This window comes from Streptopelia decaocto (assembly GCF_964273445.1).
Source record: "Streptopelia decaocto genome assembly, chromosome: 2".
Taxonomy (NCBI): domain Eukaryota; kingdom Metazoa; phylum Chordata; class Aves; order Columbiformes; family Columbidae; genus Streptopelia; species Streptopelia decaocto.
This window is the reverse complement of record NC_138655.1, coordinates 63,217,296-63,242,992: the sequence shown is the minus strand read 5'-3', so window position 1 is coordinate 63,242,992 and position 25,697 is coordinate 63,217,296. Positions and strand designations below refer to the sequence as shown.

At 41.7% G+C, this 25,697-nt stretch overlaps 1 protein-coding gene across 6 annotated transcripts in view; it reads right to left on the bottom strand.

The window, feature by feature from the left end:
- The window catches only part of CARMIL1 (capping protein regulator and myosin 1 linker 1), a 197,255-nt gene that overhangs the window by 104,603 nt on the left and 66,955 nt on the right, over positions 1-25,697 (bottom strand). For all 6 annotated transcript variants that reach the window (XM_082045376.1, XM_082045379.1, XM_082045378.1 and 3 more), the window contains exons 3-5: positions 8,335-8,385; positions 3,620-3,679; positions 1,291-1,412 (exon numbers count right to left, since the gene is read on the bottom strand). In XM_082045376.1, the coding sequence (XP_081901502.1) occupies positions 1,291-1,412; positions 3,620-3,679; positions 8,335-8,385 (233 nt within the window). The remainder of the gene's footprint in view (positions 1-1,290; positions 1,413-3,619; positions 3,680-8,334; positions 8,386-25,697) is intronic.

The window sequence follows — 25,697 nt, the reverse complement described above, 5'->3', positions numbered from 1 at the left end:
TATTATCTGCACAACTCCAATGTCTCAATTTTGGAAAGTTGTGCCATCTAAGAGGAGAGCAAGAAATTTCTTTTCTGGGAAGTAAGCACTTTATACAGGTACCCAAAATGCTCCAGCAACATTCTCAAAAAAGCCCAGAAAAAACACGTATGAGGCTCAAGGCCTTCACAGACACCCCGACAGACACACATAGCCTTCCAGCCCTCTCCACTCTTTTTGTCTGCATTTCTCACACCATTACTGAGGTTTTCATGGCAATTCAGTTAACAAACATTCACTTGTACGTATGCTTTTTGAAGGAAGAGCTCGATATCCATTAAGGCAGTTAACAATACTGCTACAGAGGAAAACTGGGGGAAAAAACAACAACAACAAAGTGACTGAGTTTATGAACTTCATTTCCTACTCCGCCTACAGGAAAGGTGAATAATAAAGACATGCACCATGTCAATTTAGCCTGACCATTCACATCTAAAGTGTGTTACGAAATTTCACTTATAAAAAACAACATGCCCAGGAAAACTCTCTTGCACACTTTGTTTTTTCTAATATAGCTGAAAACCAGGAGCTAAAGAGAGTAATAGTAGAGCTGCATGATCTGGTAGAGAGTAACCAAGATGAGGCAAGGACAGAGAAGAAAGAAAACAAAATGAAGAAAAAATACTGAGAATTGCTGCAAGATGATAAAATTTAGAGGCATGGATACGGGAGAAAAACAAAGGAAAGAGCAGCGCAGAAAAAAGCAGAACAAAAAAGCTAGAAAATCAGACATATTATCCAAGGAGCCAGTTAAACCACGGAAAGTAAATGACAAGACTGTTCAGGGCTCAGTGTTGAAGAACAAGGCTCCCAATCATGTGCATCATTTCACAAACATTGAAAGTAAACAGACCTTTCCCTCCTCTCTCAACTCAGATTTTACTTCTGGAGGAAAAAAAAAAAAGTGGGGAAGGGGAGGTAATGACAACAAAAAGCCAGAACCTAAGCTATACCTGAGGTTGCAGAAGCAACAAGGTAAAATGAAAACCTCAGACTCCAAATATCTGCATCACCTCTTCAAAACAAAGGCTCCCATGACCCTACAGACCATATGTAGCCTCTCTGTGCCCTGCATTGCCTCCTGGTTCTGCCATGCACTTGGACAGAAGCTTAGCACTTGCCTTGAGGTTTCTCTCATACCCTCAGTGCATTTCTAAGGTCAGGGTGGGGAGACCAGGAGACAAGCGGTGGTGGCTTCTCACCGTTTCTGCACAACCTGTTCCTGCTAGAGATACCCTAAAAGCCACTTACACTGGTGAGAGTCCAGGGAATATCTTCCTGAGACAGGTCCCGATGTGCGCCAGCACCTCGTTCACATCCTCCGAGGACGCCATCTTCATGGAGATGCTGCATTTCTCAGTTTCCATAATCAACTATAAATAAGAGGGCATAGGGGCAAATACTGGTTATCATATAATTCATGTCCATTCAAAAAGGAGGGCAATTTGAATACCAGCTGAATGCTTTGCATGCTGGAAGAAATCTGTTGTTCTATAAGACATTACATGACAATGCTCCAGGTAAAGTTTCTCAAAGTTGTTCTTGAATGTACAAGACCCCTGTATTCAAACTTTGCTTTTCCTTACTGTGTCCTCCTTCCCACAGGAATAAGATTTTTCAAAGGATCTTGACCTCAACTGACACTCAAAACCCAAGAACTTTTCATGGCATTGTCCTCTTTTGAAACATGTCCCAGAACACTGGGAGAAGCGAGCGCAGCCTGACAGGGAACTATTGAACGAGCAGGGCCCACTTCCTCCAGCAAAAAGTAAAAGCCTTTAATGGTTGTGATCCTCTGGAAACGCTCTAATGCTTTGATCTACGCCATTTAAGAAAATCTTGCGGTAATATACTGTCTTGGTTCAGAGAAAAGCAGTAATTCAGTTAACATAACTGTCTAGGGGATATGTGCTTCAGCTAGTGGGGAAAACAAAGCCTTTTGCAACCCATTTCTTTTATATATTGAGTGTTCAGAATCAAATCAGATTACTGTATGACTGACACATCACAGGAAGCAATGTAATGTTTATGTCTTCTCCAACGTGAGTATCTAGCGCTGCCCAAATCATAAACTCTTTTACAAGAGGAGCTGTGCACGCACAGTAAGAAGCTTGGTCTTAACATTAGGAATAAATAAGAAGTGTAGATAGACAGTACAAGAGAGAACACTGCGGAGTATGCTACAGAAGATCGTTTTTTATTGACACTGGTTCCCAGGGCTCTTCTGGTTCCCAGTTAATGTGTAGTGTCATCACCAGGACAACCCTTGAAGAGGCTGTATCAGCCCAAAAGCACACCAAGAATCTTCACACCTTTTCCCAACAATTGAACCTCTACCTCAATCTGTTGTTGTTACTCTCAAGAGAATCTTAATGAGTTAATGAGTGGGTAAGTTACTACGGTTTTCATCACCACCAATATTAATTCCCTACATTACTCTGTCCATTTGTTCACTTCTCTTACAGTGGGAAGCCCTTCATGGCTTTCTGCGAGATGCCAAGCACCGACTAAGTCCTTCAGGTATCACGGATATAACATGCTGTTTGCAGGAAAACTGCAATAATACCATTTGCCCCAGAAGCAATAATCTGGGATTCCGCCTGCCTTCAGCTATAAGCCTTACTCATTTAAAACACAAATTAATGTAAACATGCAAAGCCCTAAAAAATGTTTTAGGAAAATGGTACGTGAAGAGAGGCTGCTGAAAATCCCTTGTAAACCCTGCTACAACAGTGACTGTCTGTGCCTCCAGGAATAATTAGCACTAGCTACCATGGCATTTTAGTCCCTTAAACAAAGCCACAAAAACATACACAGAGTTTACTGAATGTCTCCTCATTAAAAAAAGTAAACATCTGGCCCTCAGGTTTTTTTCTCCTTTAAGGAAAGCTTTAAAAGCCAGGTTAAAAAGATGGCATGTTCAGTATTCAAATAAAGTGTCAGACTTTCCTATTTTTGAAAAGCTCTTTAAAAGCCAAATACACATGAAAGACGTGAGGACTTTGATACAATTGGCCTGTCAAATCTTGTCAACACGTTTATCTTATGAATAAAAAAAAAATTATTAAAGGCATTCTTCTTTTCATCACTTTCTCTTTGACATTCACTTTTTTGGGCACAGAACTTGCTGTCAAGTATATTTCACGTTGTATATAGTAATGGCACCATGAATAGTTGGAAGCAATCCATTTCTGCCTGCAATGTAAGCAGTGGCTTTGGCTTAACCATAAGGGTACACACCACAGAAGCCATTCAGGCTTCATATACCAACAGCCATTGTTTTGTCATCTCTAAGAAGAATATCCACTTATGAGACAAATGAAAACTTGTACCATATTGAACTAGGAGAAACAAAAAAAAAGTATTTCTTATCATCATCCCACTTGTACAACAAATTCCTAAAACCGACTCTTTAAATTCTTATCATTATTGTTAAGACCTTAAAGCAGTATGAATGTAAGAATGCAAATGTACAGTGCGCTCACCAGATGGGGACACCTGCATGTTAGAGCAATACCTTCTTGACTGGGACAGATTTAGCAATGAATAAACAAGTATCTTTTATCTAAAATACACTCACCTGACCTGGTTTACTGGACGTTACTCCTTGGATTTCCAAGTAGCTGAAAGTTAGTTCTAACTGTAGTTTACAAAGAAAAAAGTCACATTAGTGCAAACATTTTATTTTAAAAAGGACTTAAACTTCTCAATGAGGTTAAGAAAACCTTGAACAAGGTTACTGTTATTTTACATCAGATTCTGTAATTGACACCATGTATTTGTGATCTGATTGCATTTTACACTAAAAGAACACTTACATTTGCTTGTTACAGATTCAAATGGCTATTAGAGGTTACAGGAATACCACAATGGACCATCTACTTCCAAGCTATAAGCAAATAAGCTTATAATAAAATGTATGATAAAATTTTACTGTAAAAAGCATCATTTACACAATACTCTACTGATGTGTACTCTTGTGACTGAATAATCATTAATTACAATACTTACAGCATCACATATTACTCTTTCATTAGTTACAATGATCATAGATGTAAAAAAATCTTACTACACAGAAGCTGAAGGGACATGCACAATTTTTTATATATACCTATATAAATAAAAATACTGTACATATAGACAGATACATATATAGATACTTAAATATTCAAGACTGCTTTAGCATGTCTAAAAGTATGAGAGGAAATACATTAGCTTTGCCTGAGTGGGTTATTTGGACAACAGTCAGGGAAGAAGGGTGAACATACTGAATCCAAATGGAAGCTCAAAAAACGGCAGGAAAGTCCTCTTCTCCAAGGACAAATCTACGGCTACACGGAGTGTGATAAGATGGGAATTCACAACTACCTGGCCAAACATCTTGACAGCCATGATATCCAAAAAGAAACAAACCTCTTGGACTGAATCATAACTACAAGGCAAGACATCAGCACCGTCGTTTCCTTTTATTTATCAATTAAAACCATTGTAACTGAGCAGTCTATTTGAATTGCACAGTTTCCTGTACTTTATATTATCCTAGATTCACAGTCAGGGTGCTGCCAGGCTAACTGACAAACATTATTCTATTTCTGTATTTGTGGCAATGCTTTCAAAAGATGACCCTGAGTGACTCCTGGGGTGCTGAGAACCCAGAAGCAGCTCTCCAGACTCCCATCCATAAAGGCTGCAACAGCACAGAAGTTGGGAACATACCAGTTTCCAACCATAAGAACCAGCTAGCAGTTTTCCAGAAAGCAGCGAGATAGTAGGGAGAGCTCCTAAATGCCAAGGTCTCACTGGCAAATCTATAAGTAGTCATGAATAGTGTTACCGCAGGATGAAGCTGCCTAAAAAATTAAAATAGTTATGATTTAGAATACTAAAATTTAGGGGGGTTTAATGAAACAAATTAGCTTTTTTAAGCACTTAGCTACATTATCCACTCACAGCAGGAGAGACTGAAGATGTTATTACTGTTTGTTCTTTGTTGCCTATTTTCTAAATCCTCTTGCCTTCAATTGCCCTCATGATCACACAGCTTCACAAGATACAACCACTCCTCAGTCATTCCTGTGCAAAGTCCGCTTTCCACCAAAGACCTAAATTAGAGACCAAACTTGGAAGTTTTTGAAGAGTCTTCACATGCGCTTTTTCTTCATGCCTTCTACTGCAGGGGCAGAACCCTGCAGAAAATGGGCAGGTTCAGACCATAGAGATGCCACTGCAGAAGCAAGTCTAGAGAAGACTGAGAGGGGATCTTATCAATGTTTATAAGTATCTGAAGGGGGGGTGTCAAGAGGATGGGACCAGACTCCTTTCAGTGGTACCCAGTGACAGGATGAGGGGCAACGGGCACAGACTGAAGCAAAGGAGGGTCCATCTGAGTAGGAGGAGAAACATCTTTACTTTAAGGGTGCCAGAGCACTGGAACAGGCTGCCCAGAGAGGTTGTGGAGTCTCCTTCTCTGGAGACATTCAAAACCCGCCTGGACACATTCCTGTGTGATCTGCTCTGGTGAACCTGCTTTAGCAGGTGGGTTGGAGTAGAAGATTTCCAGAGGTCCCTTCCAACCCCAACCACTCTGTGATTCTGTGATTGTGCAGAAGGAACCCAGGCAGGAGAGGTGGAACCAGCACAAGCTTCTTCCCAGCGCCCACACTGGCACCTCGTGTTTTACCAAGGGTAACAGATTCACTTCTCTTCAGGCCTCTTCAGTGTCTTATTTCTAAGACTGGCAAACCTTTTTGATTAGAGGACACGGGCCCATTCAGACCAGAAAGAAAACGACAACAAAAATATCCATAACGGATATTAGAGTGAGCCAGACTGCACATACAGAAGAGAAAAGCTCTTTTTCTCTCAAATTAAACGAACATATGAGACTACCTAACGTTTGTTTATCCAAATCACAATGAAGTTTTAAGGAAAAGTTTCCATGATTGAAATCCTTCCTATTTTGCAAAGTATTTACCTATTAGATTGAAGGTCCTGCTTTTGCTAACTACTTTGCATATGCAAACATAGACATATATGTACACATGATTAAAAATACGTCTCTACTCCAGAGAAAAGTTTACACAGATCCAGACTCAAGAATTCATTCTGCAGAAATCCTCTTGACTAGAATTAACAAATACCAGGAAATGTGACAACATCACTATAGTTCATCTTTGGTTCATTTTTCTACTTATAAACATAGATTTATCATCCTTGCTTTGGAGCAAAACCATAGAATACATTCTGAACATCATCTAGCTGAAACTGTGAAATATTTTTACAGGGTCTTAAAAAGTGTAATCTCATTTATTACCTAAAATTACAAAAATCCTCTTAAAAGTCTATGAGTTTCTAATTTTTCAGTCAAAATTTACTGCAAGTTGGCACTAGAGATATGTTCGCAAACATAAACTACACTCCCACAATTATTTCATACACTTATCGATGGGCTTGATGATAGATCCAACATTTAGTAATGCAGCAATTGTGTTTTATCTAGACTGTAGCAAGAATTATTAGGGATTTAAGTACAGCATTTCTTTCCTATCAATCCACCCAGATTAGTGGAAGAGAACCGATTGGACCTGAGTGTTAAGTTATGAGGTGGCTACTGTAATATCGTTGCTCTAAGAATATTTGCGTGAATTACTATTTTAGTTAATCAACCTTTATTCCTTTTAACTTGATCATTGTTTAGTAGATACACCTCAACAGCATTGTTTAAGGAAAAGTGAAGCTTGGAATCAGATGTAGTAACAAGTCTCTCAGAACAGGCCATTTCTCAGCACACTCAATTTTGTGAGAGGTCCCTGGAGGAACAAAAGTATCTTTGCTGCATGTTCTCAGCTGCCCTGCTCACAGTTAGTGTGTGCCAGCTATACAGAAGTTCTTGAGCTCAGAAAGCTTCTGAGCAGCTTTTAAAAATATTACAGACTTTAGAAAATTCATTAAGTTTCACTAATGCTACTAGAAAATAAACGCATTTTCAACTATCCAAATAATTGTTTGGCTATAAAAATTTTAATTTTGACATAAATCATGAGCAGATGCAGTTTCTTCTAATCATGTTTATTCCACTTGTTATCAACTACAGTAAAAATTTTCTTAGTACAGCATAAATATTCTAGATTTCCAAGAAAATAAAAATGAGTTGAAAAATCCCATTTAATAAAAGGAGTTTTGAGAAGTGTCTGTAATGCTAAACTGAAAGCACAGCTATTCCTCAGTACAGCAAGCTCCAGCCTTCAAGTGCTTTTTGATGAATTACAATGGCTTTGCTATTGTATAACAAGATCACCATCATCACCTGTCCATCATACTGCCATTGCACTGATGTCTGAGCTGTTCATCAACTGGCTCTTACATTTCCGTGCAACTACTCACCAAACCCCGGTATAAAAACAGGCTGCAAACTGCAGTGATCCAAAAGCCAACAGACAATCAAAGATAACTGTGCTGCAGGGACAGGGCAACCAGCTGAAGGAAATAAACTTCAGCAGAAATTCAAATCATCCTACCTACCAGTCAGCATCTTCATATTATAGGTGAGGGACAGTCACATTTACCAGTGACCATAACTGAAAATCTGATATTGTTCCATTTATTGATCCTGTTTCTTCTATAAAGCATGTATATGCAGATACACCCACCCATATGTATGTGTAAAACACAACAAAACAGAACATCTGCCAAATTCCCATTCACTTATTCCAAGCTGGACAAGAGATGCTCTTCCACATCAGTCATTTTCTTCCATGTGGAAATTATCTTTCTCTGCTACAATTATTATTACGGATCATCACAGGAGTAGAAAAAATAATTCACTGGCATTGGCAAGGCAGGTTGGCAAGATGCTTTTCAAAATTAACCACAGGAATAATCAGAAAACAGCAAAATTTAATAAAACTCAAAATCATTTCTTTCTCCAAATCAAATATATTACTTTTTGACACTAGAAACACTAAAGGGAATAACATCATCAGCTTGTTTGGACATAAACTGTCCCACTACAAAGGTCATCAGGTTCATCTCATAGTTCTTCAAGCTGCTGTTTCCAATGTAATTCTTCATCCACCTGTGTTTCTAGAAATTAAGATTCCTCTGAAACAGTATATATAAAGTGACAAATCCATTTAAGACAGACACTAATGGAAGCACCATTCAATACCATGCAACATACCATTCTTCAATTATTATTTTTTTAAACAGATGCATAGAACTAAAATATAGTAAACTTATGCAACTCACATTTGTATCTAATAAAACTGAATATTTACAGAAACACAGTGGCTTTACCTTGGTGGGAATCCGAGATGTTAAAAGAAATGCCCGACATGATGCCAACACCTATTGAAAAAAAAGAACACAATCTGTATGATATATTTAATTTATCAGGATATTATTAAAGATTATTTTTCACGAAATTCCTGAAAACAGAGGAAAAAAGCCTCCAGTAGAGTGAGAGCTGATTCCATTTGCTGTCATATACTGAAGAAAGCAAAACTGAGCTAAGATCCAGTAGAGCACAGTGACGAGACTACTGCAATCCGATCAGCTATAAACTGGTTAGTACAGCATCAAACTGAAAAAAATTATTTAATCAATCTCTCAAGAACATCTAATAGCAATTTCAGTGACATTTTAAAAAGAAGCAAAGATAAGAAGTCCTACCAGAAACATATGATGTACTTAAATATTACAAAAAAATGCACGGTAAACATGATATTATTAGTAATACGAGAAATTATAAGCAATCATTTTCTTTTGAACACACTTGGTGCATTTCTAGAGTAACAGTGCAAAGACTTCTCATGGACACCACCCGCAACCCTTCTCCAGCAAGGACAATGGAAAAAACAGGATTAGATTAGTGAGAACAGTGACTCCGGGGAGAAAACACAACGAAAAAAAATATTTCGGAAGCTATTGCCAATCAAAATATAACAACATACAAAACCACCACTCCAATCTACAGTAGCATGTCAGACATTTTATGCTTTGCACAAGGAATGACTGATTTTGCAAAACTAGTGTATTGCTTTTTTAATCACCTGCCGATGGAATTAGCTACTACTGTACTGTACTACTGTACAACTCTTTCCAGACAAAAAACTCAAATGAACTTAATTCAAACATCTGGATCCAAATCCCGCAGAGCTTTTCACACAGCTAGGACCTCCTAAACCCAGTTCTGCTCGGTAAGTATCCAAGTGAGCAGGTTGACACAAGATGTGTTCCTCAGTTGGAGAGGGAGAACCAGCTTGAGAAGGGAATGGAGCACCAAGCTCCGGACCTGTTCAAACACTTCAGAGATGGGATTTGTGGTACCTCAGCCGAACCGCACCTTGCTAAAACCTGGGAGTATGAATGCTGTGCTAGTGTTGCATCTTAACAGAGTGTTTCAGGGTTGACGTGATTAGACCTAGTCACAGAATCATAGAATGTCCTGAGTTCAAAGGGACCCACAAGGATCATCAAGTCCAACTCTTGCCCCTGCATGTGGCAACCCCACAGTTCACACCGTGTGTCTGAGGACGTTGTCCAGTCTCTTCTTGAACACTGTCAGGCTTAGGGCCGTGACACCTCCCTGGGGAGCCTGTTCCTCCCTGGCTCTAGGGAAGCCCTCACAGTGGGTGCACATCCCTCTCCTGGGAGCCTCTCGGGAGGGTCACACACCCTCAGTCACACCTCTGTGTGCTCACATTAAAAGTTTTGCTATCAGAGTGCCCCTCTTACCCAGCATCACAACACCCACAAACAAGCTGCCCAGCTCCGAAGAGGGGTAGGTGACCAGGTACCCTCCCTGGGGATCTTATCAATGCTCACAAATATCTGAAGGGTGGATGTCAAGAGGATGGGACCAGACTCTTTTCAGTAGTGCCCAAAAACAAGATGAGGGGCAGCAGGCACAGACTGAAGCACAGGAGGTTCCATCTGAATATGAGGAGAAACCTCGTTACTTTGAGGGTACCAGAGCACTGGAACAGGCTGCCCACAGAGGTTGTGGAGTCTCCTTCTCTGGAGACATTCAAAAGCCACCTGGACACATTCGTGTGTGATCTGCTCTGGGTGAACCTGCTTTAGCAGGTGGCTTGGACTAGATGATCTCCAGAGGTCCCTTCCAACCCCAACCATTCTGTGATTCTGTGATCAGCACCACCTGCAAAACGTCTCCAGAGTCAAAGGTAAAGCAGTTGCAACAGCTTCTCCTGATCTGCTTCTGGTCACCACATCTCAGGTGCAGAAGTGAGACAGGGGAAAAGACAGCTTTGGAAGAGCTGTTTTCAATATTTACCTTCTAGGTACTGGCCTACAACATCAGAGAGATCAGTGTTCCTGTGTTTGCCACCACATTGGGACAGCTGGCTACAGGAAAATCGTGTCACAGTCATGCTACAAAACATTCGCCTGCACATATGGGTTCAAGCTACTTTATCAGCATTGACAGGGTCCTTTAAACATGATTACAGTACACATGAGCAGTCCATATAACAAAGTTAAATGCAAACCAGGTAGCTAGAAAACTGTAACACACTTATGTCAGAAAAGGATGCACGTCAGTGTCAGCGTACATTCTGTGGTAGAGGTACCAGTGCTCCCAAAGTGATCTGACTAAAACCAACAAGCTGAAGTACCCATTTCCCTTCAGAAGATGCATTTACATACAAAGGAGCGGACTGCTGTAAGGTGATACCCTCCATTCAGCCAGTAGAGAAAGTACTCTTGAGCAATAAGATGGTACAAAAAAGCCTGAGCCCTCTAATCCAATAACATGGAGGTTTCTACAGTTTTCACAGTTAAGACTTGTCACAAACAGGGAGGAGTTTGTTTTTTACATGAAGTCAGTTGAAGGCAAAGTCAATTATTACTGCAAAATTAATGTCCCATCTTGACAAGAGCAATTTTTTTTTTTTTTTTGACAATGGCAGAATTGGCCAAGAGAAGGCTTGGCATTTATCGCAATTTTAGCTGCTAAAATCCATAAGCATGTATCATGACCTTTGACAGGATCAGCCTTAGTTTACTGCTTTCTGATTATTTTTTTCAAAATTTCACGCAACATTTGCATTTTAACATCACCATGTTTGTTTGCCTTTAACAACACAGTGGCCTCTACCCCAAATCAACTTAAGATTTGTTGGATAAGCTGCAGTACATGACCAGTTTTCAGTGACCTCCTTCTCCTCGATAAGGCTGCAGCGCATAAGCAAATAATGGCTATTAAGATACCGGCTCACTCACGTCTCTGTCAATAGGTTGTTAGTACTTGCAAGGGCAACGGAAAATATAACATAGACTACTTAAAACAAGGCATCACTCTATTCCTTTCCTTGTGAAATATGATGCTGGTTTTAAAGGCAGAGGCACCGGAGGTGGTTTCACACTTCAAGTCCCCTTTCAAACACAGAGCTATACTTGTGAATGAAGCCCTGGGTCTCTGTTGCATTCCTCTGACATGAATAATGAGTATGTTCTTAATTGCACAACTCTCTGGAGTTTTCAGAAGTATCCAGCACTGCTGGGGTTTATGAAGAGGCAGATTCTAGATTTCCTGGAGTTTTTAATTTCTTCATACAAAGAAACCAAAAAGCAAAACTAGCCACCAGATACTCTCTGGAAGTTCTTAAGCATCTTATGGAGAAGATTCTTACACCGTTACAGTTATTTTGTGCCCAAGGAACCCTGAGTACAGAAGGTGTGTCATGGTCAAAGTCACTTTAAAAAACAGAGATTCAGAGAATCTGAGCCTTATCCAGGGACTGCTCTGAACAAAGTGCTCCCTCGCTCACAACCCATCAGGAACACTGGGCACAGGGTATACATAACCTACCTTACCTTCTGGTAAGAAAATGTTCACATGTTCAGCTCAACAAATCACAGCCCCGCTCCTCCATAACCATTTTGTGCAGTCACAAGTGTCATTCAATCATTAATAACATTAAAAGATCTCATCAACAGATAACACATGCAGGATAAAGAACAAGACTCAGAAGCAGATTCATTAACACACCTGTAAGCCAAAAGGTTTGCAAGCGACTGATGTGAAGGCAGCAAGCACATCCAGGTGAATTTTATATGAGGTACATAACGTAGCTGCTACTGCACGGAAGGCGCAATGACAATCGAGAATTATATTGAGTTTGCAGTAGCTTCAGTCTGTCTTCCTACTCTGCCATTTTTCAAGCACAAAATAGGATTATCATGTGAATGTTAGATGACTCCTACTCACACACAGATATCCAAGCTGATGATTTCTTAACATTTTCATGACTCTAAATTCCATGACACTCTCCACATTGCTCCCAATGTATAGGAATCAAGTTTAAATTTGGAAATTAATTTGGAAATGTTCACCAAAAACATACTCTGAAAATTATTTCTCCAGAGACTCACGGCCTACAAGGCCATCTTCTATTTACCAGAATAAATACTTTGTTTCAGTAAATAAAAACAATTTGAACACATATTATCAGTGAGTTCAACAAAACATAAACATACAGATGAATTTTGTGATTTACTGTCAAATCCTAGCCTTAATACCCACTTAAGCACTGTAAGTTAAATTAACAGGGCTGCACTGAGTTAACCCAGCCACCCTACCTGGCAGTCACTCTTGGGAAGATCATTAGAGCAACGCAGTTCTGTGCTAATTGCATCTGTTTTGCCAGGCAGACCACAAGCCACCTTATCTATATTTAAAGTGGTTTCAAATTCACAAGCAAATGAAAGAAATCTTCAAAAAATTGCTACTACCCTTTCAAAAATGCCCAGGAATAAAGAGTTCTTGAAAATATAGTGAGTGTACATAGCTTCGTGACAAAATATAAAACAAAATAAAAGCACCCCAGCACTTCATGGGCCCCAGGAAGTTATATGATGTTCACTGCACTCACTAGCACGTATATTTTGAAAGTTCCTTCTGCTGCTTTCCTTTTGGATTAACCAAAAGTTTTTCTCTTGCTGAAAACATTGATATGGATATATACATATATACATAAAAGCTTGATGCTTTTTTGATCAACTGTTGCAGCTTTACCTCTTAAAATACACCCTCCAATCCTCTCCTTCCACTTCAGTTTCTTCTCCTTCCAGCATTTACCATTTTGTCAGCATCAAACTGCTTCTGTCTCCTCCATTACCATTTACTTGAGGAAAGAAGCATTTGTAACAGGTTTTCTTATATAGATACACATCATTTTGAGAATTCTTTGAAGTCCAAAAGACAACCGCTTTTCTTTATACAGCTCTTAGTTACACCAGCCCTGTTTTTATAATTATTCACTATCATTGTTATTCCAAATATCATTATTATTTTTTAAGTTTTTGTACTTATTAGTTGCTTTGTAATTTCTATCATAAGCTTTCCATTACTCCACTGATTCAATATCTAACATACACAAAATAACATGAGGTAAAGCAGCAGCACTAATACAGTTTTTGTTTTGTTAACATGCAGATGAATCGATACAGGTTAGAGCATCCAGTCTCTCTCGGTCCCTGTAGGATCGACCGTTCATTTCCTGGGTCGCATGCCTGATGTTGCAAATGCTCCATCCTAAAGCGACTGGAGTTCGATTAGATAAAAGGCCCCTTTCAGCACCAAGTTAGAGATATTAGAGCTGGTTTCGAGCATGGCAGAGTCTGTTAAAAGCACTGAGCCCCCCTACATAAAGAGGCTAGCTGGCATCCCAGAGGTCTTTTTGTGGGGTTAATTAGCTCAGGCACAACAGGAACACGTATGCTGCTTCTGAAATGGTGGTGTCACTTGGCATACAGTGGGTTTCTCTGCAGAGCACTGACAGCAGTAAAGCAGCCCAGTGCAGCCCTGACCAAAGGGCTCACATCACCACACCTTCACCCGCAGCCCTCTCAGTTGTCCAAGGCTGAATTTCACAGAATCATAAAATCATAGAATGCCCTGAGTTGGAAGGGAACCAAAAGGATCATCAAGTCCAACTCCTGTCCCTGCATGTGCCAACCCCACAGTTCACACCATGTGTCTGAGGGCATTGTCCAGTCTCTTCTTGAACACTGTCAGCCTTGGGGCCGTGACACCTCCCTGGGGAGCCTGTTCCAGTGCTCCACCACCCTCAGGGGGAAGAACCTTTTCCTCATGTCCAACCTAAACCTCCCCTGGCACATCTTCCTGCTATTCCCTTGGGTTCTGTCACTGGTCACCAGAGAGAAGAGCTCAGTGCCTGCCCCTCCTCCTCCCCCTTGTGAGGAACCTGTAGCCACCATGCAGTCTCCCCTCAGTCTCCTCCAGTCTGAACAGACCAAGTGACTTCAGTAGCTCCTCATATGGCTTCCCATATTGACCTTGCCAATTTGGTCTTGGCTACTTTTAAAGTGTCATCTATGATAAAACCATTGACAAACTTATTCACTCATGTTCTAAATGCCTCCTTATTTATCCACCAACACTAACACAGTCTTTTGTAGCTTGGCACATCCTCCGAGAAAGGGTTAGTGCAATACAGTTCTTGGCATTCACACACAAAAACCAGAATTCCTCCCTCCCCGAGCTGACCTTAGCCAAGTTGAACACATTCCCAGGCTTGACTTAGTCGCCGGAGCCTGTACAGCCAAACGCCTACACAAAACACACCCCTCAGTAGTGAGGGAAGCTCTTATCTGCATCAGAACGGTTCTCTCCTGCCCAAGAGGGGAGCAAGTTCTGCAGGACTAGTTTCTTTGTGATCATTTCTGAAGTCAAACACAGGTTCCTCAACAATGTCCCCTCACTGGACCTGCAGACAGAGAGCCTGCCTGTGTTGGCCCTGCCAGCGGCACGCTGTGCAGAGCACGGCTTTTCACTCAGCCTTACTGCTGTCCTACCGCATCAAAAACTCAAACCTCATCTGTTACAGGCCACCATTTCCCACATTTTCTGGATGGAAAAAGGTGGTATAGGGAAAAGCTTTTAACTGAAATGAGTTTTCACAAAAAAACAGTAGGGTCGTATATCAGAACTGCTGGCAGTAAATCTGTGTTTCAAGAGAAGCGAAGCACTTTTCAAATCAATTTACTGAACAAGACAGGGGACACCACAAGATGGCACAACGGAGTGCTGCATTCAAATTTCCCTTTCTAAGTTAGAGAGGATCCTTCTAATAGAAACACTTATTTAGCTATAGGAGAGCTGTTCCAATAATTAGAAGTTTCCCTTTCAGAGGTAACAATGAAGAAGCCCTCCCTGAATGATAGTTAATAAAAAGTATCCTCATTTTAAAACTGACAAAAACATGCCTAGAACAAAAGGGCAAAATGAAGTGGCAAGGCTCAAAAGAGAAGTTCGGAGATAATGGCTCCTAATTCTGGCGTGGCTTGGAGGTTTATCAGAAAATTAAAACAAAATTTCTTGCCTACACCAAATCTGCTCATTAACTCTTACAACAGCTAAAACTATCACCTTTGAGCAGTGTCCCAGCCCTGCGAACTGTTTTGTTTGTAAAGGAAGAATGAATCAAATTTTGCTGCTTTAATGCCCAGAGCACAAACAAATATGAACAATTGCTATAATTGTGTCTGCAATGTGCAAACAGCCCAACTACTCCAGTAAAGGTGGGATTTCAGAAGATGCTGAGATGGGTTTCCCCTCTGGCCAGACACTGCCAATGGCAGCATCAGGAGCCTTGGTCACCCCAACATGCAGCTCTTGTCACCTGAAGCAGCTTGTGTTATGGTCACCAGTGGTGCAGACTGGGATTCCCTTTATTCTGAGACTGTACTCACACTCAACCATTTTGTATCGCAACCTATCATTTCCATTAACCACAGAGCTGCTTGCGGAAGAGCAGCCACCTCTTCCATATGCACACAGAGCTCCCTTGTTCTTGCAGCCAGTCAGTCACAGAACAGATTTTCACGGCTTTGTGAGAGATGTCCAACACAGAGCTCTAAGCAGAGGCAGCCCCCAGCAGGCTGCAAAACTTCCTCACTGTTCCTCTCACCACTGCACAATTCCCAACAACAAAAAATCCTACTGCTGTAAAGCACTGAATACCAGAAAACCTAACTACTGTGTTATTTAAGCCTGCTCTGAGCTGTAAAAATAAGAAACAGAGAGCAGCAGCATTTCACTAAGCCCCTCTATGGCGCTGGACCCCACATACATTCATCTGTAACTCATCGATGAGGCATATAACCCCAAAGGGATTTCTCCTTTCTCTGCATCTATGTTACACATAAATAGGTCACTAGTACCCACCTTTATTTCAGATTTTTTCCCACTTTCTCTTCTGTATACAGCCCTTACGCAGACTCGCTACTCCAATTCAGGTTACAAGGCACCACAGCAGGACACCTTCCCCATGTCGCAGCATCTTACAATGTTCAAGCTCCCGATACTAAGCTAAATAGTAGGTTGAAAACATTCAGTTGACTTGTAATTTCAAAGGCCCTGGGCTCCAGCATCTTCTGTGCAACAATTTTTTACGCTCTTGCACTACTTCTCTCCATCACAAAAAGAATGAACGGGCACCCTTTAGAAAAACCCTCCCACTACCTATGTCTAGTGTTGATAGTAAGAACCATCCAAACGCCTTCCTTCTTCCTGCATGGAGTTTCTTTCTGCATTTACAAAGCACAGGTAGGACTGGAAGCATTTTGATGTGCTGCATATGACGTCATTTCTATGCAGAAGCAGCTGGAAATAGATTTTGCTATTGCAGTGCTTTTCTTCTTCTTTAATTGCAAAATTTTTAATCTGGCATTTCTAAGTGATGAAGTGTTCCTTGGTGAGAAAGTTGCTCTTTTGTAAGTATGTCACAGGCAACCATAATGCAAAATTTTAAAGACTGGAAAACAAAAAAAACTTCAGGGACAGAGGAAACACAATTTGATCCATAATGCAAGTATTTTATAAAAAAACCTTTCTACAACCATTCATATTTGCTCTTAGTTATCAACAATTAAATAAAGATTGAATTAGTAAAGTGCAATTCAGTTAGCTCCACTTAATATTAAAATAAAATAAAAAAGCACAGTAAAACAATTTTCCTCAATATTCACTGCCATAAACCACGGTCTCAATAATATTGACCCTGGACAGCCCTGAGAGCTAAGGGCCATATGCCTTTCCATGGCATATAGAAATGGAAACATAACCCAAATCAATAGGAGGAGAGTTACGAAATCCTCTAATCCCCCAAAGAAACCACTGTTACAGATGCAAGACAAAACCCTCTTTCTCATTAGGTCCAGACAGAATTACTTGAGATCTGCCCTTCTACATCACTTTGGAAGCATCACTGCAGCCTTCAGGTGTACTATGATTTCTGTTTTCTCCTTTACTTCCCCACAGAACCCTTCTTCCATCTCCGTCATTGATAAATTACAAAGCACATGCTGGAACTAAAACAACTGTGACATCCGCTCCATCCCTAATGACCTGAGATATGCTGCAAGTCTTCATCTTTTTATGTTACATTCTGGTATCTTAAGATCAATCGATCTTTCAAGAGAGGACTGGTGCTTAAGTGCTGGAACCAGCCACTTGGCCATTTAAAATCCTTAAAAGCCACCACTATACTCCCAACCCCTGAACTTGGATATTCTGTTATATTATTTTACATTTTATAAGATGATCTCCTTTATAGATGTTTTATTCTTAGAGTATCACATTTCCCCTCTGCTAAAGAAGTATTTTCTTTCAGAGCTTTAAAACACCTTCCAGAAATGGGAAGAAGCTAACTCCTCCCCTGTCCCTGCACAAGGACAGATAAAATGCGCAGGGAAAGGGAGGTCCCTTCCAGTATGGGCTTTCCCACAGCTCCTATACTTTACTATTTAAGCATTGGGAGCTGAAGATGACCAAGACTTCCTCTCTTGGCTTAACCAGCGCTGACCACCCATTCACCAGCTTAGCTGATCAGCAGTTAGCATCTCCTGAGAAAAATCACACCAAAGCTTCTCTGTCAGGCACTTTCCTCTTACAGCCAGGACAGCCAAATAACCAAGGTGTGAACAAGGTGCCCACTCCCCCATCATGCAAGTGGATTTCTTTCTTACGAAATTATGCACCAGACATTAAATCCCAGCTCACTGTCCCTCCCCCTGCTCCCACTCTGTATCCAGCGCAGGGAGAGATGGGGGCAGGAAACCTGGAGGCGAGGCAGCTTGGGGCAGTGACACAGCTGATTGCAACTCGCTTCCCCTTAGACAGAAATTCAGGAATTGCCACATTCCAGGAAAGCAATTTTGCCTTCAGCAGCCTGAACAAAAACAAATACTTGCAGTTTCATCCCACTCCCAGCACGCACACACGCTGTCTTCCTCTACCTAAGAAGTACAAGCTGCACACACCGGGCAAAAATGCTAAGTAACCGTTGATGGAGGGTTATTATTATTTATGCTGATTTTTGAAAGTCCTGTGATGTCAATTATCTCTTGCTGTTCATTATTTAAAATGAATATGCTCCTGTCTGATATAAAAGCTTCGTATTTTCTGGTTTTGTGAGGATTCTTATTTATATGTATCACACTAACATTGCCTGTTTTACTTGTATAGCTTATAGAGTATATTAACCCGCATGTAAAAATGAAATATCCCTATTTATCAGAGCATAACAGCAGTTTCTAACAGCCAAATGGAAATTAAACTCCCCCAAAATGGCAGAAACCAAGAAATAATTTTGGTCTTCAAACTGACCTAAGTATAACAACCGTTACACTTGTTGCTCAGCACTCAGTGACTAAGTCAGATCCTAGCTATACAGAAGACACTAGCTGTTTGTAACTAACTTTGCCCCTGAAAAATTGGAAAAAAAACATCAGCTTGCTTCCTCAAAAAGCCTTCATGAGAACCTGATGCAAAGGTCTTCTAAGGCAAACAGTTGCTCTGAACAATTTTGCGGGTGAATTTAGGTTTTGTAAGCACCGAGCTACATGCTTGATACTGCTTAATAATTGTTCATTTCAGAACACAAGAGTCTCAGAGAAGAAGAGAGCTTTTAAAAGGTTACTTCACTACTGTGAACTTGAACAACTGATTCAGCTTGACAGTGCAAGCTACAAAAGTGTAAAGCTAACTAGATCCTCCTGGGCTTTATCATTTTATGTAGAATCATTATATACAAGCTCTTCAATTTGCAGACCCTCTTTAATTTTTGCTGTGGAGGCACAGTCAGACAAAAAGGAAACTGAACTTGAGAACAGCCTTTGTGCTGGTAGGTCTGAAGGCAACTCTTTGCCAGGTTCTCCAGCTTGCCAAGCCTTTCCCCTTGCTCGTTCTGAGAGTGCCTAAGCTCTTCTGCAGACCAAGCAAGGCCACTCTCCAGAGGATTTTGCTGAGGTACATGAGGGGTTGGTGGAGCAGGGTGAGGAGCAGCAGAGCTGGTGAGGCTGAGTAGCCAGAGCAGCCCCTGGGGACTGGCAGCACAGTTCCCCCTCCTCGGGAGCTGTCAGATCGGCTTCCTGTGAACCAGGCTGCAATATCAAGAGGCCACTCTCACACACACCCTAAACATCACAGAATGTCCTGAGTTGGAAGGGAACCACAGGGATCATGGAGTCTAACTCCTGTCCATGCATGTGACAACCCCACAGTTCACACCATGTGTCTGAGGGTGTTGTCCAGTCTCTTCTTGAACACTGTCAGCCTTGGGGCCGTGACACCTCCCTGGGGAGCCTGTTCCGGTGCTCCACCACCCTCTGGGGGAAGAACCTTTTCCTAATTTCCAGCCTAATCCTCCCCTGGCACATCTTCCTGACATTCCCTCTGGTTCTGTCACTGGTCACCAGAGAGAAGAGCTCAGTGCCTGCCCCTCCTCCTCCCCCTTGTGAGGAACCTGTAGCTCCAGTGAGTCTCCTCTTCTTTGAGGCTGAACAAACCCATTGACTTTGGCCACTCCTCATATGGCCTCCCTTACAAACCCTTCATCAGCTTTGTGGCCCTCTTTTGGACACTCTCTAGTAGCTTAATATCTTTTTTATCCTGTGTTGCCCAGAACTGCACCCAGTGCTCCAGGTGAGGCCGCACCAGTGCGGAGCAGAGCGGGACAATCACCTCTCCCGCCCAGCTGGCAATGCTGTGCTGGATGCACCCAGGACATGGTTGGCCCTCTTGGCCAATCATCCTGTGTAGACAAAACAGATATTCAAATACTGTAACTGTGACATCAATGTTTTGTTTTTAAAGGAATTTCTACCAGAGGAGAGGCTGGTGTAGGGCCATAATAAGAAGGGAAGGTAAGCACCCACTTGGCTCAGTGGCTGAATTTGCGCCGTGGTAGGACCAGCTCCCCCCATGGTCTGAGCCCCGCATGCCACCAGCACTGACCCACCAAATGGGCCCAGCACAGCCAAGGCAGCCTCTTACACAGGCAAACCCGGGTCAGGTCAGCAGCAATATGGCCCAGCTGCCAACAGCAGCAGGGGCATGGGAACGTGGTGCTCTGAGTGAGCTAACTAGCCAGCAACCTCCCGATCCCATGGGCAGGGCTCTCAGGCTAGACCGCCCTCCACAGTACTGTAGGTTATCCTGCTTTTAAGGAAATTTAAGGCTTCCTTGAATAAGACAAGTCAGAAGGCATCCTGACTGCAGCACAGATGCAGTTTATAGCTTATTCTTTCTAGACTTCAATTTCCCAAGCACCACCATGTTCTTGGCCATTACGACAGCCCCACTAGCAAGGAACACAGAGAGAAAAATTAATACAGACAAAACTTTAAGAAGCTGAGATGCCTGTTATCTCTACCTATTCAATAGCATGGCTGGGAACCCACTCTCTGTTCTACCACTTGTCATGGGGGAGTGATTTAGGGTTCTGCTGGGGGGGGGATTGAGTGCATCTGCCACACTGCTGGAGATGTTCTGCTTCTATAATAAACCTGGGAAGCCTTCAGCTGAGATTCAACACATCATTTTTCATGCTGTACCTTTTCAATGCTTTAGGTTTACAATTTGTGTCTTTACTATGTTCTTAAGGTAGGCAGTTCCTAAAAGAAACAAAATGCCAAAGCCACCTTACCTACTACAGAGAGGCTCTTAGAAACACAAGTTTAACCCCAATATGTTATTATCATGTCTTCACAGGCAATATAACCAAGTAAGACAAAAACCATGCTAGAGTCTTCTTGAACCATTTCAAAGAAGTATTTAAGTATTGCTGTTAGCTTTTTTTTGTTTTTCTAAGTTGTGGTTTATTTGCCTCTTAGTGTCAGTGAATGGTTTCTTTTGTTTTTTTTTACTGCAAAACCAAAACCAAATGTTGGTAATGACATTTCACAATAACCTACAAGTGATTATCCTTCAAAAACCTACTACAAATGTTCAGTTTTCAGAGTGGACTCCTGCCAGTTGCTATTGTTGCCTTTCCTTGTCACATGTTAACTTCAGGTGGGATTTTAATACTTAATTGAGGTAGTGCAAGATCTCACAAGAGTTTTTAGTTTAGTCTAGTGACAGTCATCTATGTTTAGTTTTTAAGAAGAAGGCTTGCAAGTGCAATTTTAAGTTTAGGACAGTTATAAAGTATCCTCTTACTACGCACACACCAGTTTAGCTAAGTTTGTTTCTAATGTGACCATCATATTTGGCCTAGTTCACAAAAACATTGATTAACTATTGCTGGACTTACGCACCATCCAACACCTACTTAAATAAATTCATCTGGATTCAGTCAGTTTTGCTGGTCTTCTCACACAAGTCAGAAAGGAAATATCACTCATCTGTGCTGGCTAAAAGGCTGATCAATGTGTGTAATCATGACCTTCCCAACCACTTATTGTTTAGCATCTCCTCTCAAGATCTTTTGTTTTTTAAAGTGCTAAATATGTTTCCTTTCCTTTTGTTGAGCTTTGTTACTTACATCAAGACAGAAATTTTGTACAAGTAAAAATAGAGCTTTAAAAAAATAATTGTAAAGTTTTTGAATAACAAGAACAAGCTCCCAAACACACCATAAATGAATGATCAGAGGCTTGTTAGCAGGTTTGTAGAAAATTGCACCCAGCAGAACATCAGATATGTTGAAGATTTGAACTCTGCCCACACACAAATACTCATATTATTGTACTATTAACTGCATTATTCAGATGAGAGCATAAATGATGTCAGTAAAACACAGCCATCAAAACCCAGAACCTCCCACCCGACTAGATCACTGAAAGAGCCCTCAGCCTTGTTTTATCTTTCATTTATTCCACGTCATGGTCCTGTGAACACTCAATTTGTATGCGCTACCATTTTTTATTTTCTTGCAGAGTGGTTACAGGTATCTCCTCTTCCCTTTCCTTAATCCCAGCATTTCTGACACAGCAAGTGCACCAAGAAATGAAGACCGGGAAAAGAAAGCAGCCACAATGTGTCTGTGGTGGAATTTTGACTTTTCAAATTCAGTTCCATTGCAGAGCTCCCGTGAATTCTGAAGGGGCCACCACTTGGTCATAAATTAGATGAGAAATTAAGAGACCTTCTGGCCTCAGGTAGAGATTTATCATAAAATAGTGCACAAGGGAGATGTAAACAACAGGACACTCTATTGACATCTACTCCAGGCTGAGTGAAGAAGCTCCAGGAGAAATTACTTTGCTCAAGCTAAAAAAAAAACAAGGCCACTCACTACACAATGCATTTAAAAGGAGGAGGAAAAAAACAAAACCCACACAAAAAAAGTTGGCTTTTCACCTCAAACAATCACATTACCATGATTATAAATGACATTTTCAATGAGGCCACTCCCCACTAAAAGTTATTGCCAAACACAGACATGTGACTAAGACCCAAATTTAAAAATGCAGTTGACAGAAGCAAGTAGGTATGAACCTTTCAAGAAAAGATGCCAAATATCAGGGTTTAAAATTAATATTAGTATATCCTTACACCTACTCTTTGCATGACAAAGACCACAGCTCTTCATTCAACAATATCTGTACAGGGCCTGTAACTTCAGCTCCTCAGTTTGATGCCTCAGAGCAGTTTCAGAAGCTGTCTGTTGTGGTTGCTAATAAAAAGTCTAAAGAATTTTGCTTTAAAATGTGCAACAGTAGCAGCGGGTGCAGTTTCACTTTTCCTGGAGCCACATGAAAATCCATAACAGGTTTGAACGCACATCACTGACCCGCTCGTGGCACAGATCAATTAATTCTATGAAGTTTCTGAATCCCAGAAAATTAGCTAGGGAAAACACAACCTTCTCCTCTTCTGCAAGGTTCACAATTTATGATCTGACCCTGGTTGTAACCGTCATGTAACTATAAACACACACTGAATGAATCACAGGTGTCTGGAAACACAGGTGGTTAATAACACTCCTCCCTTCAAAGGGCTCAAAGCCTGTAGAGCACAGGATTCCAGGAGCCCCGTGCAGGGTCTGGCAGGGCCATCACAAACAAACAGGTTAAGCAACATTGAAAAAGTGAGGTGACCAATTGGAGATGTGACGTAAGACACAGACGTGGCCAAGCCTTGGCTCTCATAAACTGGGTATCACTCCTGGCAAGAGGCACATGAAACAGATATTTCGCTGCAATCAAACTGGAAAGACATTTTAACGCAAAGCAAAGCCACCACAGGAGTGACAAATGTCAAGGCAATCCAGTTTTGAGGACTAACATGTGAACAAGGGCAAGAGTAGAGTCTTGCATCTGGGCAGGAGCAACCCCAGGTTCCAGTATAAGTTGGGGAATGACCCATTAGACAGCAGTGTAGGGGAAAGGGACCTGGGGGTCCTGGTGGACAACAGGATGACCATGAGCCAGCACTGTGCCCTTGTGGCCAGGAAGGCCAATGGCATCCTGGGGTGTATTAGAAGGGGGGTGGTTGGTAGGTCCAGAGAGGTTCTCCTGCCCCTCTACTCTGTCCTGGTGAGATCACACCTGGAATATTGTGTCCAGTTCTGGGCCCCTCAGTTCAAGAAGGACAGGGAACTGCTGGAGAGGGTCCAGCATAGGGCAACAAAGATGATTAAGGGAGTGGAGCATCTCCCTTATGAGGAAAGGATGAGGGAGCTGGGGCTCTTTAGCTTGGAGAAGAGGAGACTGAGGGGTGACCTCATTCATGTTTATAAATACGTAAAGGGTGAGTGCCACGAGGATGGAGCCAGGCTCTTCTCAGTGACAAACAATGGTAAGACAAGGGGTAACTGGTATATGCTGGAATACAAGAGGTTCCATTTAAATTTGAGAAGAAACTTCTTCACAGTGAGGGTGCCAGAGCACTGGAACAGGCTGCCCAGGGAGGTTGTGGAGTCTCCTTCACTGGAGACATTCAAAACCCGCCTGGACATGTTCCTGTGCGACCTCACCTAGGTGTTCCTGCTCCAGCAGGGGGATTGGACTAGATGATCTTTTGAGGTCCCTTCCAATCCCTGACATTCTGTGATTCTGTAATTTTTTTCTCTGCACTCAATTTTCCATCTTTGCCACTTTCTTTGCTTCTGAAAGGTTGCATTACAAGTCCAAACACTACAACATCCAGCACAAAACTTCATGGGTGAGGACAGCATTTTTTCTTTATACTGTCTGAAGCTGCTACTTGTTGGCAAAATGCAGATACTAAAGATCTTGGAAGAAGAAAAATTAGGCCGAGGAACACCAACCCCATTCAATTGTGGCTCTGGAATATTTGTACTATGTAGAAACAATAAAGACCGCATTTATACACAGCAAGTCAAATGCTTCTTGGCAAGCCTGGTTGCTTTGCTGCCCACAAATGATGGCTGCTATGGTCATGCTTGGTAAGCCAACAGGCTTGAGGCACACCAGGGTTCCTGACTGTAAGCATGCAACTCATGCAAGCCGTGTTTGACTTCAGCTGTTGAGTTCATGTATACCTAGAGTCGGTGTGACCATGATTTCCAGATGTCCAGCATCGTCTTCAGAGCCACAGCTTCATTTGGACCACAAATCCGGGAGAAATGCATCGTACCTTCACTCAAAGTTTGTTTTTTCAAGTGGAAATGGATAAAACGGCCATAGAAACCCAAATCGTAGAATCATAGAATCATTCCGGTTGGAAGAGACCTGGAAGATCATCAAGTCCAACCATAACCTAACCCAGGCACTAAACATGTCCCTAAGAACTTCATCTATAAGCCTTTTAAACACCTCCAGCGATGGTGACTCTATCACTTCCCTGGGCAGCCTGTGTCGGTTGCAAAAACTGAGGATAGGAGTTCACAAAAGGGTTAATCTGTGCCGAGGCAAGCTGTCCTGATTTAAAAGCTGTGAACACATGACACTTACTAGGGACTGAGCTCTCTCCCAAAGGCAAGTTTACCCTAGGCTAAATTTGTCACCTTTCATATGCCTACATTTCAATCCCAGTGCACTCAATTCTCACACTATCAAATGCACAGCCTGCCCTTTTGTCTACAGCTGCTGCAGTGTTATTTGCACCAGGTTTCTGCCCGCAGCTTTGCCCCTCTGCTCCCGTGCCCACAGCTCGAGAAGCTCATGACTGGCAGATCTGGGACACTAAATAATTCTTACGCAAAATCCAGGAAGCTTCTGAAACAACAAATGAGACATAAGAACATCTCCGCCAGGGATAGGCATGTGTGTAATGGATGAAAAACAATGACAAGAAAAAAATGTATGAAAACATTTCTTTCCAGGTCACTTTTACCATGGGACATGTTTTGATTCTCTAAATCCACTCTGTTGATGTTACAAACATACCTCTTTTCAGCAGCAAATGTATAGACAGCTGGAGA